At 37.7% G+C, this 17,474-nt stretch overlaps 1 protein-coding gene across 5 annotated transcripts in view; it reads left to right on the top strand.

Annotated features, from left to right (window-relative positions):
• The window catches only part of CACNA2D3 (calcium voltage-gated channel auxiliary subunit alpha2delta 3), a 577,343-nt gene that overhangs the window by 237,462 nt on the left and 322,407 nt on the right, over positions 1–17,474 (top strand). For all 5 annotated transcript variants that reach the window (XM_088134187.1, XM_088134188.1, XM_088134191.1 and 2 more), the window contains exon 5: positions 11,178–11,340. In XM_088134187.1, coding sequence (XP_087990313.1) covers positions 11,178–11,340 — 163 coding nt within the window. The remainder of the gene's footprint in view (positions 1–11,177; positions 11,341–17,474) is intronic.

Consider the following 17,474-nt stretch of genomic DNA (forward strand, 5'->3'; position numbering starts at 1 on the left):
CAAAGCTTCCCTTCCTGTCTTTTTAACATGTAGTCCTTACTTAACAGGTAGTCCTTACTTAACAATGGTAATTGGGACTGGAATATCCATCACTAAGTGATGCAGTCATAAAGTGCAATGTCACGTGACTACACTGCTTAGCAATGGAAATTCCAGCACTTCCGGTTGCTGTTGTTAAGTGAATCACCACGGGTCATTAAGTGAGGACACCACATGATCACCATTTACAATTTCCTGCTGGCTTCCCCACTGACTTTTCTTGTAGGAAGCCGGCAAAGAAGGTTGCAAATGGTGATCATGTGACTGCGGGATGCTGATATGTCATAATTGCAAGCTGGGTGCTGAGTACCTGGACTGTGATCATGTGACTGCAGGGATACTGCAGCTTATTTAAGTACAAGGACTGGTCACAAGTCCCCCTTGTTCAGCACTGTCATAGGTTCAAATGGTCGGTGAACAAGTGGTCATTAAACGAGAACCACGTGTATAAGTTGCACTTAGGAACTTTGCTACTTTTGTTTCTTTGAAGCTGAACTATCAGTTCTTCCTTGTTACAAAATGTCTGCGGACCTCCAGCAGCAAGTAGGAAGCAAAGAACACCCTGTTGCTTTAATTATTGTAGTACCAGAACAGTGATACTACAATAAAGGGGGGGCGGGAAGAAAGATGTGTAGACATCTGGGAAAGCAAAGGAGAAGACAGGCATTGGTAGACTAGTCTATGGAGGAGCCAGCCAGTGAGTCTTGCCTTTCCTGGACTGATGGGAGGGGCAAGATGCAGGGGAATGACCAGTCAGGTCTTGCCATGACCACCGTCCAGACTGAGCACCAGCCCAGCAGCCCATCGCAGCTTGGACTGAAATGTCTGAAGCTGGCTTAAGAAGCAGCTGGGAGCAGCACATGAGGCCACCAGCTTAGATTGCAGTGTGGAATTGTCCTCTCCCTCTTTTCCTAATGGGTACGAATCAGTTTAGCTGCATATTATAGCAAAGTTGATTTTTTTTTTTTTGGCTGGGGATTGTGGCCAACCTCTTTTTTATTGGCTTGGTTTTAGCTTCAACTGCCAGTAGAACCTAATTATGCTAGGGATAATATATAGACAATCATATCAGTGAAGCCAATCTCAATCAATTTTCCCAATTTCTGGGGCTTTTCCCAGTTCTGGTATCCAGTGTTGGGGCCAGCAAAAAAGTGTGATGGCTTTAGAAATTGCTGACCACACTTCCAATCCTTCCTCTGCCTTGGCCATGAAGCAGGCAGGGGTTCTCTCCACACTAGAAGTCTGATGGTGAGAGGCAGGTTGGGGAAGATGTCCTTTGATCCTAGTTACTAACAACAGAAGATGCAGAATGTGAACACTTTCATATGAAGTTCCCGAAGTTCAAGTGAAATGCCCAGAAAATGGCATCATTCAACTCTTGGGCTTTTGTTTTAATGGATTAAATTTACTGTCTTGAGTGGAAAGCATTGAGCCATCTGATTATTTCCAATGCTGCACCACACTTTGGACAAGTCCTCCTTCATATTTGTGGCTAGGCAGTTGCTCCCATTGTGACCCCCCCATCAGAAAGCTCCTGAGAGGCCAGTCAATATTTATTTATTTAAAAAATTTATATGGCTTCCCATCTTATGCACCATAATCCTGGGCAGCTCACAAAACAATAAAGAAATCAAAAAGCCACCATAACAAAAAAACCCAGCACCCGAAAGGCAACATGTCCGTATGCACCAGCCTTTCTACTTTACTGGGCTCCACCATCACTCTACCCCAATATCTCTAGAGTTGCATCAAAGTTCAGGAATTTAGGTATTTGCCACTGAGATAATGCATCTGCTGAAAGACCAACCCCATTGTCATAAACTGCAATGAATGACGGTGATAATAATGACAGATTCAGCTGCTGCCTCTAGTTATAAAGCACAAGCTTTTTAAAAACATTTTTTTTTCCTGCTGAATGCCTGACATCAGGGAGCCATTTCACTTTATATCAACACCTTTTTGTTCATGTTTTCCATGAACCTCTTTTGTATAAACTCTGTGTCTTGATTCTCGTTTTCTCTGACCCTTTTCCAAACACATTTTCTCTCAGACTCCAGTTTTACCATTCTTCTTGTCACTTGGGGTAGAAGAAAAAAACTGGTAGCACACTGGGTAATTTCACCTGTCTTTTTTTTTTTTTTAAAATATCCCACCATTTCGCTGATCCACTGGTGAAGTTTTTTTTTTTTTTAAAGTCCAACCTTTCACCAGTTATTTGGGGGGGGGGAATCAGAGGGTTACTGTTTCACAAAGGGGGGGGGGAAGCAAAGCAAAACAGACATCTATAATTCCTGGTCCTAGGAGAATTGACTATTGGGCACTGTGGTGGGCACATCACTTTCCCTCAATGACCACATCACTGAGGGAAAACGATGTGCCCACCATAGTGCCCAATAGCCAATTAGAGCAGAGGAACTTATTTATTTATTTAATCCATTTATGAAGCTGCCCATCTCCACAAGTGATGAGATGCCTTGAAATGAGGAGTAGCAGGCAGACCACATACCCTGTTGTGTTAGCAAAAGTTGAAAAAGGCTACTTTGGGTATGGTGTATTAAAAGACAGGTGGAAATTGCCTTTGCTATGGACTGGGGGCAGATTGATGATGATGTATGTTCCTGCCTTCTTGAAATGGGTTAGGGGGCATCAGGGGAAGCAGAATGTGCCAGTTTCACAAACTGCTAGGAGAGGAGAAAGGTTTGATTTTCTTGGTTAGATAGAGTAAGCAGCTTTAATTAGTGAATCCTCTCAATCATTCTTGTCAGTTTCACAGTCTTAATCCTTCTTAATGATTTCATAATCTGAAAAAAAAATACTGCCTGCCTTTATTATCCCTGCTTATATGAGCTCTGGGCACTTAATGCTTGCCTTTGGGCTGAAGTGACCCATTACTCCCTTTCCCAAACATACATACATAAAAGCTGTACGTTATATATTTTGAGTTACTGTGAAAAGCATAGAGCTGCAAAAACGCCACTGTGCCATCTTTACAGAATCACAACGAGCAGAGCCCTTTAAATAGAAACAGAAGAAATGACGCCTTCATAGCAGACTCACATCCCCCCCCATAAGAAATGCTACACTGAGGCCCACATGCCTGCACATACACATATTGTTTTTAAGTCACATAGCTGCCCATTTACTAGAGAAATTCTAGGCAGTGGACAGTGGATAAAAACAGAACCCAAAATTTATAAAACCATAAGAGAAGTTAGCTCAAGACCTTACAAATCTTATTATTATACACTATGGCGTTGTCTTTCTTCCCCCACCCTTCTCTCTCTGTCTCTCTGTCTCTCTGTCTCTCTCTGTCTCTCTGTCTCTCTCTCTCACACACACACGCACATTTATATACACCAGTCAAATGCATGCACCATTAGGGACACGCAAAATTAATAGATTCAAGAATGGACCATTTTGGAGAACTGCAGGTTATTCTATTTCTCTCTGGACCATGTCATTCCTAGAGTGGGGGTTTCCAGAAGAAATAGTTTGAACCAGAAGTGTTTTAAGAGTTCTAGAGATGGTCCACCATTGAAAGAGACCTGTCTTGTATGGGGTGTTATCTCCAGAACACCTTGAATGATTTCTGGTTTGGAGGGGCTTTACTTTCTGAAACTGCCAAATTACTTCTTCTGAACTGTATCATCTTGAGGAGTTTTGTCATAGTCTGGAGAGAAATGGAACATTCTGGAATTCAGAAGAGTCTATTCCCAGACTGATGAACTGTGCACCTCCTTTGACAATATGTATTGAAAGCATCGATTGGTAGGGTAGTTCAAACAACTTATTTTCTTTCTCTTTTTGAGGATGCAGAAAAAAAGGTATAACTATTTGTTTATTCCAGGAGCCATGGCACCTCAGGGAAGGCATACTGTTCGAATCCCACATTTTGATAGCCTCCTACTGATCAGTTTGAAGGATAAATGTTTGCCTCATGGTTTTCCCTGCCTGTCCTTAGCATTTTAAGGTCAGATGAAATGAAGATGATTAAAGATTGGCTTCAAACTGATTTGTGAAGGACTGGAGGATGGAAAACAAATAAAAAAATATGCTGTGTCCGAGTATCCTATGAGTGTGAAAGACTAAAAGGTAACTATGTCAGACTGCATATGAGTAGATAAAAAAGACAGCATGTATGGGACTCTACAATATGCACAAATTTGTATTAAAAAAAAAATGGGAAGAGGAAGATCAAGAAAGTGATCACAGAGTTCTTTGTCACATACTGTTTCCTTATATAGAGTTCTGCTTATACAAAAGTGCCTGTATTGAAAGTTATACTCATTGCATCAGCATCTACCATCTGACAAAGAAGGCTTGCCAAGAAAGCTGGACGGACATATCAACCCAGCATCTGAATATTTACAGAGTAACTGTTGTAATAAAGATAAGATGATAATAGAAGAATACAGGAAAGCTTTATCTAGGAAAAAATCCTAATGGATCAATACTAACTTGAGTGCAAATAATATTATGCAGACCACTCCTGGAATTTGTTCTCTTTATAGCAAAATGCACTTTAGATTTCAAAGGCCTGCTATATTATAAGGGCAAATCAAGCAACACTCATCAGTGAATAAAATGAAGTACCGTGACTTCTATTGGGAATGAATGTTGGCATTCCACTGCCACTAGATTTCAGATTTGAACAAAACAAAGTATATTAGAGGACTGTGCCCCGTATTTAAATTTAACAGAAAAGTATCTGAAATAAAATATGCAACAGTAATAGTTAGGGTTTTAAAGGGCTAACATTAAAAATATGCATTTACAATGCCAACTTTTAGAGAAATTTGTGATAGGATAAAGTAGAATGATTTCTATTAGAAATAGTTTTTGAACAATTTATCTCCAGTCACACATACCTTGATTACAAAATACTCCTTCATGAATCAAGGGCAGAATGCTTTTTTTTTTTTAATTGAATTTTATTAAAAGTTTGAAAGAGAACATAAAAATTAACACCAACTAATACAAAATAGAGAAAACAAAGAAAAGCAGACAGGAAGAAAAAAGCAAAAGCAAATGTGCAGTGAGAAAAATAAAAATAAATAGAAAGAAGAACCTTCTGGTTTTCTCTGCAGCAAATATAATTACAAAATTATCTCTTACTCTATGATTACAAAAAAAGCTCAATTTTTTCTATTCTCTTTTTTTTCCTAATCATCAAAACCACATCAACTGCATTTTTTTTCCTTTTCATGCAAAAAGTCTATAAGCGGTTTCCAGTCAGCCATAAATGTAGCTATTGTCTTTTCTCTAATTAAGGAGGTTAATTTAGCCATCTCTGCAAGTTCTATCATCTTCATCAACCATTCCTCCATTGTGGGTAGTGTTGAACCTCTCCACTTTTAAGCACATAATAGTCTTGCTGCAGTTGTTATATAGTACATTCTTTCACTTCCTCTTCTTCTGTCTCATATTTCAGCAAAAGTTTATACATTTTAGCAATAACATGTTCATCATGACTACATAATTCTATTTCAAACTCAGTCTTACTTCATTCAAAACCATAAAATCTTTTATCCACTTTAAACCTTTCTGATAATTGTACATAAGAAAGCCATTGACAAATACAGTATATCCTTCTATTGTCAAATCTTCTCTTGATTTCATTTTACAATTCTCTTGAAAGAATTCTAGTAAGTTAACCATTTATGTTTACTTATAGTTTCTCATCTGTTGAATGCTTCTTGCACTGAAAGCCACAAAGATGTTTTTGAGCAAAACCTAAATTTATATTTATTCCATGCTCTAAGGATGGCCTAACGTAAGGATTTTTGAAATCTACATTAAGCTTAGCTTTGTCATACCATAGATAACCATGCCATTCAAATCTCAAATCATATCCTAATTCCAATAGCCTTCTATTTCTTAACAACAGCCACTCTTTCATCCAAACTAAACAACAGACAGCAAAGTGTAATTTCAAATCTGGAAGACCCAATCCTCCTCTTTCTTTTGCATCTTGTAGTACCTTATATTTGATTCTTGCTTTTTTCCCCTGCCATACAAATTTAGATATATCCTTCTGCCATTGTTTAAATGGTACATCAGTTGTCAAAACAGGTATTGTCTGAAACAAAAATAACATCCTAGGTAAAACATTCATCTTAATTACAGAGATTCTACCCAATAGTGATAATTGTAGTTTGTCCCATCTTAACATATCTTTTTAAACTTCATTCCATGTCTTAACATTGTTGTTTTGAAACAACATACAATTCATATTTTTCATAGTTATACCCAAGTATTTTTCCTTTTTCTCAATCTTAAAACCCATTTTTATTCATCATTTCTGTTTGATCTTGTATCTTCATATATTTTTTTAATCTTTGTCTTCTGTTTATTCATCTTGAAATCTGCTAAGTCCCCAAATTCTTTCAATGTACTCATTAAAAATTCAATTCCCTTTAAGTGGTCTGCCAAAACCAATATCTGAATCTGCAAAAGTTCTTAATTTGTATGACTCTTTTTTTAATCTTTATGCCTATGATCCTCTTGTCTTGTCTTGATTCAATATTTCAAGAACTAAAATAAAAGAGGAGACAGTGGGCAACCTTGTCTTGTTCCTTTTTGTATCTCACATGGTTTAGTTAAATCTCCATTAACAATTATTTGTGCTGTCTATGAAGTATAAATGGATTTCACCCATTTTATAAAATTCTCCCCAAAATTCATACCTTCCAAAACCTTGTCAAAAGCTTTCTCTGCATCTTAAAAGACCAGTGTGGCTTGTTTTTCGTTATGTTGTTCCAAATATTCCAAAATATCCAGTACAGTTCTAACATTGTCTTTCAACTGTCTTTTAGGAAAAACCCACATTGACCCTCATGAATAACTTCTTGCAAAATTATTTTCAATCTTTCAGCTAAAGTAATTGTAAAAAACTTAGTCATTATTCAGCAGTGAGATTGGTCTGTAAGTCCTTGCTAAAGTCAAGTCTTGTCCTTCTTTAGGTATTTATGTTATATTAGCTTCTTTCCAAGTCTCTAGCATTTTTCAACCCTGTAAAATAGAATTCATCATATTTTGTAAAGGTTGTAAAAGTTCATCCTCAAAGCATTTATAATACAAACTCGGTAATCTATCTGGCCCAGGTATCTTCCCTGATTCACTCTTTTTAATTACTTCTGAAACTTCCTTTATTGTTATTCATAATTTATCCTTGTTCTTTTGTAATCTTTGGTAAATTTTGCTTTATCAAATATTCATCTATTTTCTCCAACAGAATATCATGTCCTTTACACAAATTAGAGTAGTATTGATAAAATGTTTTTTGTATGGCCATGTATTCTGTTAATACAATGTCTCCCTCTTGTAGTTTCAGTATCATTCTCTTTTCTTTTTCTTTTTACAGTTTGTAAGCCAAACATCTCCCTGGTTTATTTGCAAATTCAAAATTCTTTGCTTTGCATAGTTCAATTTTATTTCCATTTCTCTTATTGTTAACATAGATAACTGTTGCTTTAAATACAAATTGGAAAGAAGAAAATTGGGGCTCCCCAAATGCATCTGGTTAGCATAGAATGCTGAAATAGATGAACTCCTGCTGGGAGCTAAAGTTTCTCAGGGCCAAAATATCTGTTATGTCAACCAGCATTCACTTAGCTCCAAGGATAAGGAGCACAAAGCAATGCCAATTAACTTGTGGGAGAGAAAGAAGTGCCACAATTAAACCCTGTGGGTATTAAGTTTATCCATTTCATATTCATAGAGGGCAATCAGTTGTTTCAAGTGACTTCATCCTAGCAAAGAATGGTATTTTTATTGGTCATACCATATCAATGACTGGGCAGCTTTTTCTGAATTCAGTTCTGGGAGCCTGACAGTTTTAGTCCATTTCTGATCATCTGTTCTTAAAGAATGTCAGTGTAGGTGCTTGGGGAACCACTATAGGTAACACTTTTTTAGGCACAGAGAACCACAGATATGAATATGCTTCCTTTTTTTCCAAGTTGCTGGTTGATTTAACTCAGATGCTCCTGGCATTTGAAAGAGACTCTGAATTCAGTGGAAGTTGTGTAGCAAAGCTGTAGTATAATCTGTTTAGAAGATTTTTAAGAAGAGGGTCAGTAGTTCCATGGTAGATCATATACATTCCATTCAGAAGATTCCAGTGCAGTCTCAGGAATTTTCAAAAATATCTGAAAAACATTTGATTGAACCTTGGGGGAGCATTACTAATCAGTATTGGATTAAATGGCCCCAAAGCCTGATTCATTATAGGGTAGCATTCAATATCCTTTAGGGGTTTTAAAGTTTTTTTTTTTCTTTTAAGAGTATGGTGGAGGATATATTCTGCCTGAAACTCTGATGATTTTTGCCATTGGGTATAGAAATATTGAGTTAGCTTGGCAGTATAAGTAGCTCCCCAAATTTAAAGACAGTGTAGTGGTCATCAAACAGTTAACTTATCATTTTTTAACTGCTGCCTATAATGAATTATTGTGTGAAGTCTTGCAAATATGATTAGGGCCAATTGTTACTCTGATAGGAAAAATATTCAACTGGTTGGGTGAAGAATTTATCTAGACAGTGCAACTAAATCAGGAAAATATACAAGATTGTATGAAGATCTTGGCTGAGTTTGGTATCTATGATTAAAATGACTTAATATAATACTTGAAGTAAAGGTAAAACAGTACCATAACAGCAAAACACATGACATATTCAACACTATATTCTCTGTTCTGTTTTTATTTTGCTGTTTAAAATCCTTGGTTACCAAAGACTTCACTTGCTCCAAGAGCTTGATATAGTCCCTGTTTGACCTAGGTCATGCTAAAAAATAATCAATATTATTATCTAAATTGCTTTTTGCTTATCTGTTATTTAATGTTTGAAGAAAAATTAAATCTATCCTGTAATCTGTAAATCTTTCTCCTTCAAATGTCACAAGAACGTAAAAAGAACCCTGCTAAGTCATGCTGAGAGCAGCTCAATACCACTGGGAGCTCAAAAGGAAGACACATGTGCCAAACTCTCTCCTACAGCTGTTCTCCAACAGTTGGTTTCAAACACATGTTTCCCATGAATCTAAATGATTGGTAGCTATTGATATCCCTGGCTATTGTCTAAGAATTAATACAGGCCTTCTGAAGGCTGTGTCAGCAGTGGGAGGAAGAAGATGGCAGAGGTCAGCAGGGGCGACAGAGGCAGTGGAACACAGGGTGGTGGACAGCAGGGGCAGCAGGGTGGCAGGGGCGGTGCAGTGGCAGGGGCAGTGGAGCATGGGGCGGCAGGGGCAGCAGGGGCAGCAAAATGCAGGGTGGCAGGGGTGGTGGGAAGCAGGGGCGGCAGGGTGGCAGGGGCAGTGGGGTGCAGGATGGCAGGGGCGGTGGAGCGCGGGGTGGCAGGGATGGTAGAGTGGTGGGGTGGTGGGCAGCAGGGATGGCAGAGGCAGTGGAGCACAGGGTGGCAGGGGTGGTGGCGCGCTGGGTGACAGGAGCAGTAGGGACAGCAGATTGCAGGGTAGTGGGGGCGGTGGGCAGCAGGGGCAGCAGGGGCAATAGGGTGGCAGGGCCAGCGCAGTGCAGGGTGCCAAAAGGGCAGAGATGGGAGTGAGATGGGTGAGGGGAGTTGAAGCAGAGGTGTGCACAACAGGGCAGGAGAAGCGTGAGGTCCTAGCGACCACAAACAGGACTACCAAAACTGCTGTTGCTAAGTGGTGCAGTCACGTGATGTTTTTCCTAATGACCACATCACTTAGCAATGGAAATTCTGGTCCCAATTAGAGTTGATAAACTGAGGACTCCCAGTATTTTGTGGTAGCAAATTTCATAGTGCACCTAGGCATTTGGTGAAGAAGCCCTTCCTTTTGTCCATCTTGATCATTCAACTTCATTGGGTGATCCTTAGTATGCTCTTGGTACACTTTCTCCATTCTACATGTAATTATATACATCTCTCATGCTTTTCATTAGTTGTTTTCTTTCTAAACAAACAAACAAACAAAAACTCTAGATCTTTTGCCAGGGAAGTTGGTCCAGCCATTGATAATTTAGGATGTCTCTGTATTTGTTCCATCCTTTTTGCAACAATAAAGCTGGTGCACATATTTTTGTTAAAGGGACCTCTCCTTTACCACAAATACAATTAATTGAGATGTTAATAATAGTAGAGATATTAAATTAATTAATCAATAGGCTCCAAAAGATCTTTCCAAACACATTTTAATTTACAGAACATGAAATAAATGAATAGCCATGTTTATTGTGACCCTTGTTTGAGGAGTAACTGGAGGTCATGGGCACTGGGGCCTTTGCCCAGTTTTGGCTGGTACACCAATTATGGCCTTCCTGGCGTAGGAGGCATTGGAGGTAGTCACACCCTTATTACCTCCCAATTGGATTAGTGTAATTTGCTCTACTAGGGCTGCCCTTAAAAACTACCCCAAAATGCAGAATGCAGCTGCTTGTATGCTACTGTCATGTAACACCATGCTCCATGGTCGGATTGCTAGTTTATTTCTATGTATAATTTAAACTGGCTATAAAGCCATTTATGGCTTTGGGCCTAGTATCTTTGGGATCACTTGTTTATTGTAGAATATGCCTCCCCAGTGCCTACAAATAGATAGTGACTCCCAAGAGTCCCCATTTATTGGTAAATGTGACAGGAGAAGATTCAGGAGGTGGGCATTCTCTGTGAGTTCTCCTCCTCTTATTGGATAGCCTCTTCCAGGGTCAAGAACAGCCACTTCCCTTGTGGTGTTGCAGAAACTCATGAAAATCTGGTCATTTTAGAAGGCCTTCAGGGACCACATTGGTTAAGTGTGATGCTCTGAATATATGCAGATAGATTATTATTATACTGGGTTATTACAATTATTGTTTTAGACTGCTGATATTTTTGATGCGTATCCCAAACTGTGAGTTTCGTGGAGTCATCTATGATTGAAGTGGTACAAAGTTGCATAGATAGATAGACAGACAGACAGACAGACAGACATAAATAGCTTCCAGGTTCAGTGATGGTTTGCTTCTAAGTAATAATTTATGTAATTTTTCTTCTGTCCTTGTGCATCTAATTGGACACTGTGGGATCCATGCTGGATTAGATTGTCTTTTGGTTTTATCCAAGTGTTTTAAGAGAGCAATTTATAGATTATCATCACTGGTTTTCTGTTTCAGTATGAATATTTCAATGCTGTTCTCATTAATGAACGAGATGAAGATGGAAATTTCTTAGAACTGGGAAAGGAATTCATCCTTGAACCAAATGACCATTTCAATAACTTGCCTGTGAATGTCACTCTGAGTGATGTCCAAGTGCCAACAAATATGTACAATAAAGGTAAGTAAAGTGTTTTCTATTATAGCATTTAGCATTGTGCAACATGCTTTTGTTGATATAATGTCCATTGAGAATGGACTAGCTAACTGAGACGAATGCATTCTCCCAAAAATTGAAGTTTCTAATGCATCTATATCTTTAAAATAAAGTTTGATAAAATCTTTATTTAACAGTTTCAATCATAAGGAAAAATAATTTGCAACTTCATTTGGGTTCTGTATATGATGTCCAGGGCCAGGCATAATTGTCCGTGATATTTAATATACATTTCTTACTCCTGGGTAACTAATTCTGTGATAAAGTTGGAACATCCCTGGTGAGACCAAGCATCCTGCAAAATAAACATGATCTCCATTGGCTACATTCTAGAGAATAATGCAGAAATTGTCCAGATTTTACAGTATATAAGCGGTAGCCTTTTGGCAGTATTGTATCTCCTTTCTCACTGATCTAATATTTGCCATTCAGTGTTTTTGGAAAAACATCCTACTGGTCCAGTGAAGTGAAAGCTGTAAAATGATGGAAATTGCTATGTAATAGACAGCGCCAACACCTACTGTACGTGCACCACTAAAAGTAGGTGGAGTACAGCCCAGATATTTCTTACACTGATTTCTGTATCTTGTGCAGTCCAACTTCTTTGCATAACAGAGCACACTCCTTTATTATATTAGTGTAGCTAACGTAGCCAGCCTGCTTTAAAAACCTATCCTCATTCTCTGAAGGGAAAAATACATTTCACGTTTGCCCACACATGACATATTTTTTTGTTACATGCCAGAGCGGCTTAGGTTGATATGATTATACCACTCAGGTCATGATAAGGGTAACAAGATTGACATCTGCCTTGGCTTCAGCGGAGGAGGAGCCGCGAAGGCTAGAACCAAAATCTGTACCTTTCTATAGATATTCAGTGGTTTGTAAATATCAGCAACTTCTGTATGGATTATATGCAGCAGCCACGTTTCTGCTGAAGTGGTGAGGGGATAGGGAGAGGAAGAAGAACAGATGTTATCAACTCATCATATTTATAGTTTCATATGTATAAACACTAGCGGTTAGAGCTTGTATATGAAGAACATATGTTAGTTATATCCAGAATATATCTGGTGTATCTACTGTAAGTTTGAATTAAATAAATGACTCTTAATGTAATATTATGGTGTGTGTGGGTGTGTGCACGCACACCTTTGGCTTGCTGTTGACTCCTGGCAACTGCCTGGACTAGTCCCTGCAGTTTTTCTGGCAATTGTTTAGAAGTGGTTTGCCCTTGCCGTCTTCCTAGAGCTGAGAGAGAGGGACTGGCCCAGCTGGCTTTGTGCTTAAGGCAGGAGTAGAACTCACAGTCTCACAGTTGCTAGCCTTGTGCCTTAACAACTACACCAAATGGGCTCTTAATATCATGTAATACTTAATTCTGTATTTCAGATCATGGAGTCTGTGCTAAGGCAATTTTCAGGATCTCATTTAAGCTTATCTACTGTCACAAATATGACAGATAGTGCCTAGAAAAAGTTTCTTATTGCCACCGATCTCCAGTTATGGAAAGATGCTCTGAGAAAATGCTTGTCTGCCACCTCCTTTTATACCTTTTCAGCACCACACACCAACTTCTTTTATTCTCCAAGATATCTTATCTATTGGCTTTATGCTGATATAATATTTTAAATCTTACCATTATTATTATATTATGTACACTTTATTATATTTTTGCTTTAAATTATAAGCAACATATTTTTTAAAAAAAATTAAGGTAAGAGTATGGATTCATGACACACATAATGGTCAGTGGGGCCTAGGTATGAAACCTGCTGTTCCTTTCAGTAATTTTCAATTGTTTTAAACAAAATGTAGCATGTTACTAACGTTTTGATTAGCTTTGTTTCATTGTTGCCCCAAACTCATACATATTTTCCCTATGACAGCAGAGAAGGGTGAGTGTACATTTTATCTTGTTGAAGGCTGCCTTTCATTAGAAGAAATGGAGTATCAAAAGTGGGTAGAACTTATCCAAGAGGGGGTTCAGGATCTGACCCCTTCAAAAAATGGGGTCATCCATTCTGACATCCTTCCCACCTTCTTTTTCCTCCTACTCAGGAGGTTACAACACATGGCTTTTGCCAATAGTCTGAGCTGATTGCTAACAGGAGCTGCTTCTGGGGCCCCTTGAAATTAGTGTGAGGGCCACAGATTGACCAGCCCTGGTAGAAGGATTTCTGATTATCCTGTCTTTTAGCACAATTATCTAAGGGCACTATTTGTTCGTTTATTTGTTTTTTAAGTTAAAATCAACTTATCATTAAAATATGAGGAACAGAAAGCTAGTAGAGGAGGCAAGGAAAGTCTTTTCCATTAACTCTGCCTCTCCCAGTCTGGAAACTTTGTTTATTCTGCCATTGCAGTGAAACAGTCCTGTTTCTCAATTGTAACAGATCATTGAAATTCAATTGTATGTGTTTGTGTGTATGTGTGTGAATAATCTTCACTCTGCCCTGCAACCTCTCTCATCTAAATCACTGGGCTTGTCATGGTTCCATTTTGGCTGTATTTGGGCCAACTTGTATACATTTGCAATTGTATAACTGCTTCTTCATCCAAGAAAGTAGCCTGATGTCATTGTGAGAGTTTAACCGAAGCCAAAAAAAGCATCTGGGGAAGTAATGTATTAAAATGAAACATCTCTGTAAAACATTCAAAACAAAGTAATACATTTTTTAAAGTAATCCATGTAAAAAGTATTTCTTCCAAACCTGCTATAAATGAAAAAAAAATCCATGTTATGTTTTAAGCAGGCAATTTGGGGTGGGGGGGAATAGTCCCATTAGCTCAGAAAAAACTCCCAGTGGAACACTACACTTTCTGCATTTTTTTTAGAAAAATCTTTCACCCTCCCACCCTCATAAATCTCTTTATATTGTATTGAGCTTTTAGAGAATTCAAGAAAAAGATTTTAGCGGTGTTGCCAGAATTGCAGCATATTTTTCCTTGATAAATGGTATATTTTTAGGAATATTTTCAGACATTATTTCAGTGGGAGATATGTTTTATTTCAACTCAGCTGATAAATATAAAACAAACAATATGTTGCTGAAAATTGAAAGCTGTACTATCAGCTTTTATATCAAAATATGCCGGTTGTGCAAAAGTAGGATGGGAAATTCGATCATGGGAAGAAAGAAATGGAGAAATCTTGACTAATTTCCAGTAATTATATTATGGTGGTACTCACTGACACAGTATAAAATGTAAATTATGTATCAATGCCATCTTAAATGAGCCTTTTTATTGATGCTCTTTTTGCAAACACAAACATGGTTCTTTTACACATCTGCAAATATAGCCACTTTTTTCCCTGTCCTTTTTCCTCATGTCATCTATTCCTTAACCTGGATATAAAACCCACCTTGGGACTAAAGTTTGTAAGAAATAATAATGATAATATATGTTTCTATAACCCACTTACAGTTCTTACTTAATTTATTATCAACATAATTCTGAAATGAATCTAAAGAGTCTATTCGATCATTAAATTCTAGGGAGAACTTTTCACCTGTAGGAGTCTCAGTTGTATCTATTGCTCAGTTGGGCAAAAGTAACCAAACAACGGCAACAACCACAGTAACATCCACCCATGTTTGCATTGCTTTGAATAGCATGTGAAATCTCCAGAGACATCTGTTTAACTCATGTCTTCCTCTCTCCTACATTTTGAGGACACATTGAGTCCTAGTGAGATACTGAGATGCTGTGCTCTTCATTCGTATTTGTTGTTATTTGGTCTTGGTGAGGAGAAGAGAATAATCACTGAGCAGCTCATAATTATGTCTTTGGCTCTCTGGTGATTTTACAGCTTGTCCTTTCCTCAGAGAATGACATGCAGTTGTGCTTATCGTACCATATCTTGCTCCCCTTTTCAGTGCAAAGCTTGTGGAAGGTTGAGACTTTTTTTGTCCCTGGATTGAACCTCTGTTCTTTTACAGGGACCTTTTAGAAATGATAAATTGAAAGTTCATTTATCAATACATAGAATTCAGAATCCCAGAAACATGTTACTATGCCTCCTTGGGACATGTGCTTCTCAGTAGGACTGCAAAATACTTCTCTATGTTGATACAGTAAACATTTCTGGAACACAGATGACAGATGGGAAAGGGAATTGCTTATTCCTTATTTCTAGCCACAATCATTACTTCACTGTATTGGAAGACTACTTGCTGGCTCTGTTTAGCTTTAAAGCAGGGTTCCTCAACCTTGGTAACTTTAAGACGGGTAGACTTCAACTCCCAGAATTCCACAGCCAGCCTTGGGGGAAGTCCACCTGTCTTAAAGTTGTCAAGGTTGAGGAACCTTGCTTTAAAGTATAGGGGAGATAAGGATTTCAGCCTGCTTCTGATGGTTTATGAGAGTGGAAACTTACTAAAAAATTTGGAAAATGTAGAATTTCTTTTCTTGATTTCCTGGTTTTCTTTTCTTATCTCTTTGTTGTTATTTCTGTTTTACATCCATAAAAACTCATAAAGTAAAATATGATGTATATGTTTTCTTAACCTTTATATTTATATTTCTATTTTTTCCATATCGAGTTAAATAAACAATTGTTATTCTAGTGTTACAGAATGAGGGAGCTACTAAAGGTCACAAAACAAAGGTCTTCATCATAAGAGACAGTCGATGTCTGGCTATTTGAACATTGCTAATGTCAGCACATTGAGGGGAGAGCAGGGTCATTATCTCCATGTACTAATCTGGTTTATACACACAGAAATAATCAACTCATCTACTGTGATTTGGATCAGTAGAGAATAGGGATGGTGTCTAGGATATGAAATGCTTAAGTTGTTGGATTTAGAATGGGAGAGGTCTAGGGTTAAGTCCATGAATTGCCATGGAAGCTCATCAGATGATTTTGGACCAGTTGCTATCTCCCAAGACAAGGAGTTGTTGTGAGGCAAAATTGAAGAAGGAAATATGTATACTACCAGACATAATTCTAATGAATAAACTCCCTCCCTACTTAAGTCAGTGAATAAAAACAGATTCTGAATGTCTGAAGAGCTAATGTCACTTGAATGAATGAAGAATCGTGTCTTGACATGGTTGCATTCAAACACTTTCACTCTTATTTGTCCTTCTCAGCAGTTTATATCATTTTGATTTTCAGCCATAATCTGTTTCAGCCATATGCTGTTTCATACAGCAACAGGATTAAATAGGAATTGATTCAAAGTTAGGTAATGCTAACTCTATACATTAATATTTAAGCAAAAGACTAGAAGACAGCAGGTTTTTTTGTTCCCATTTAGTGTCATCATCTGGATCTGAGTTGCAAAAATCTGAATCCTAAATTAAATTTAGATATGATGCAAGAACAGACAAGTGAACTGATTACGTATTATTATTGAATCCTACTTATTTATTAAGTGATGATATATTTTATATTGAAGGACTAGGTAGGCCAGATGCAATAATCAACAATTTCACTTTTTTGGATACATAGCAATTGATTAGTTAGAGATTAAACACTGAAGTGATTGGCAGTGAGGAAAAGGACTGAAATCTTGCTAGTCAATTTTGGCAGGGCCACAGGAGTTTTAAGTTCATAATTTGCTTTTCCTCCCTTACTGCTATGGTCTAGGCTCAAGGTTTTGGTTATATCTGAGTTTGGTCAAGTTCCTTTTGAACTTGATTCCATATTCAAGGAATATGGAGCAATAGGGTTAGGAAGGAAGGTCTCTGTGTACTGAACCTTTTTGGGAGTATGCGAGCATAACCTTTTTACCCAATAATCATTTCATATTCAGGGTGGCTATTTGTTTGTTTATTTATTTGATCAATCCAAGCTGGCAACTGAATTATTATACAGAACAAGAATAGTTCTCATACTCCCCCTTTAAAATTATGGCTTTAGGTTTTATTCAGCAGGAGAACAGAAACTATCTCAGAATAAATAAAGAACATATCTAAATGTGAAACAGAAAGAGATGGAATTCCATAAGGTCATATTATTTTTATATGTTATATACTCCTAAGTAATTGGCTTTTGAAAAAAGGATACTTTGAAAAAACCAGTTTTTTTTCCCAGTTCAGATCTCTGTAGGATTTGTATTTCTAGTTAGAACAAGCTGTTTGCTTCT

Source organism: Python bivittatus, unplaced genomic scaffold, assembly GCF_059951505.1.
Source record: "Python bivittatus isolate LINGU-HERP-01145 unplaced genomic scaffold, Pbiv_v1 ctg000080_np1212, whole genome shotgun sequence".
NCBI classification, from domain to species: Eukaryota; Metazoa; Chordata; class Lepidosauria; order Squamata; family Pythonidae; genus Python; species Python bivittatus.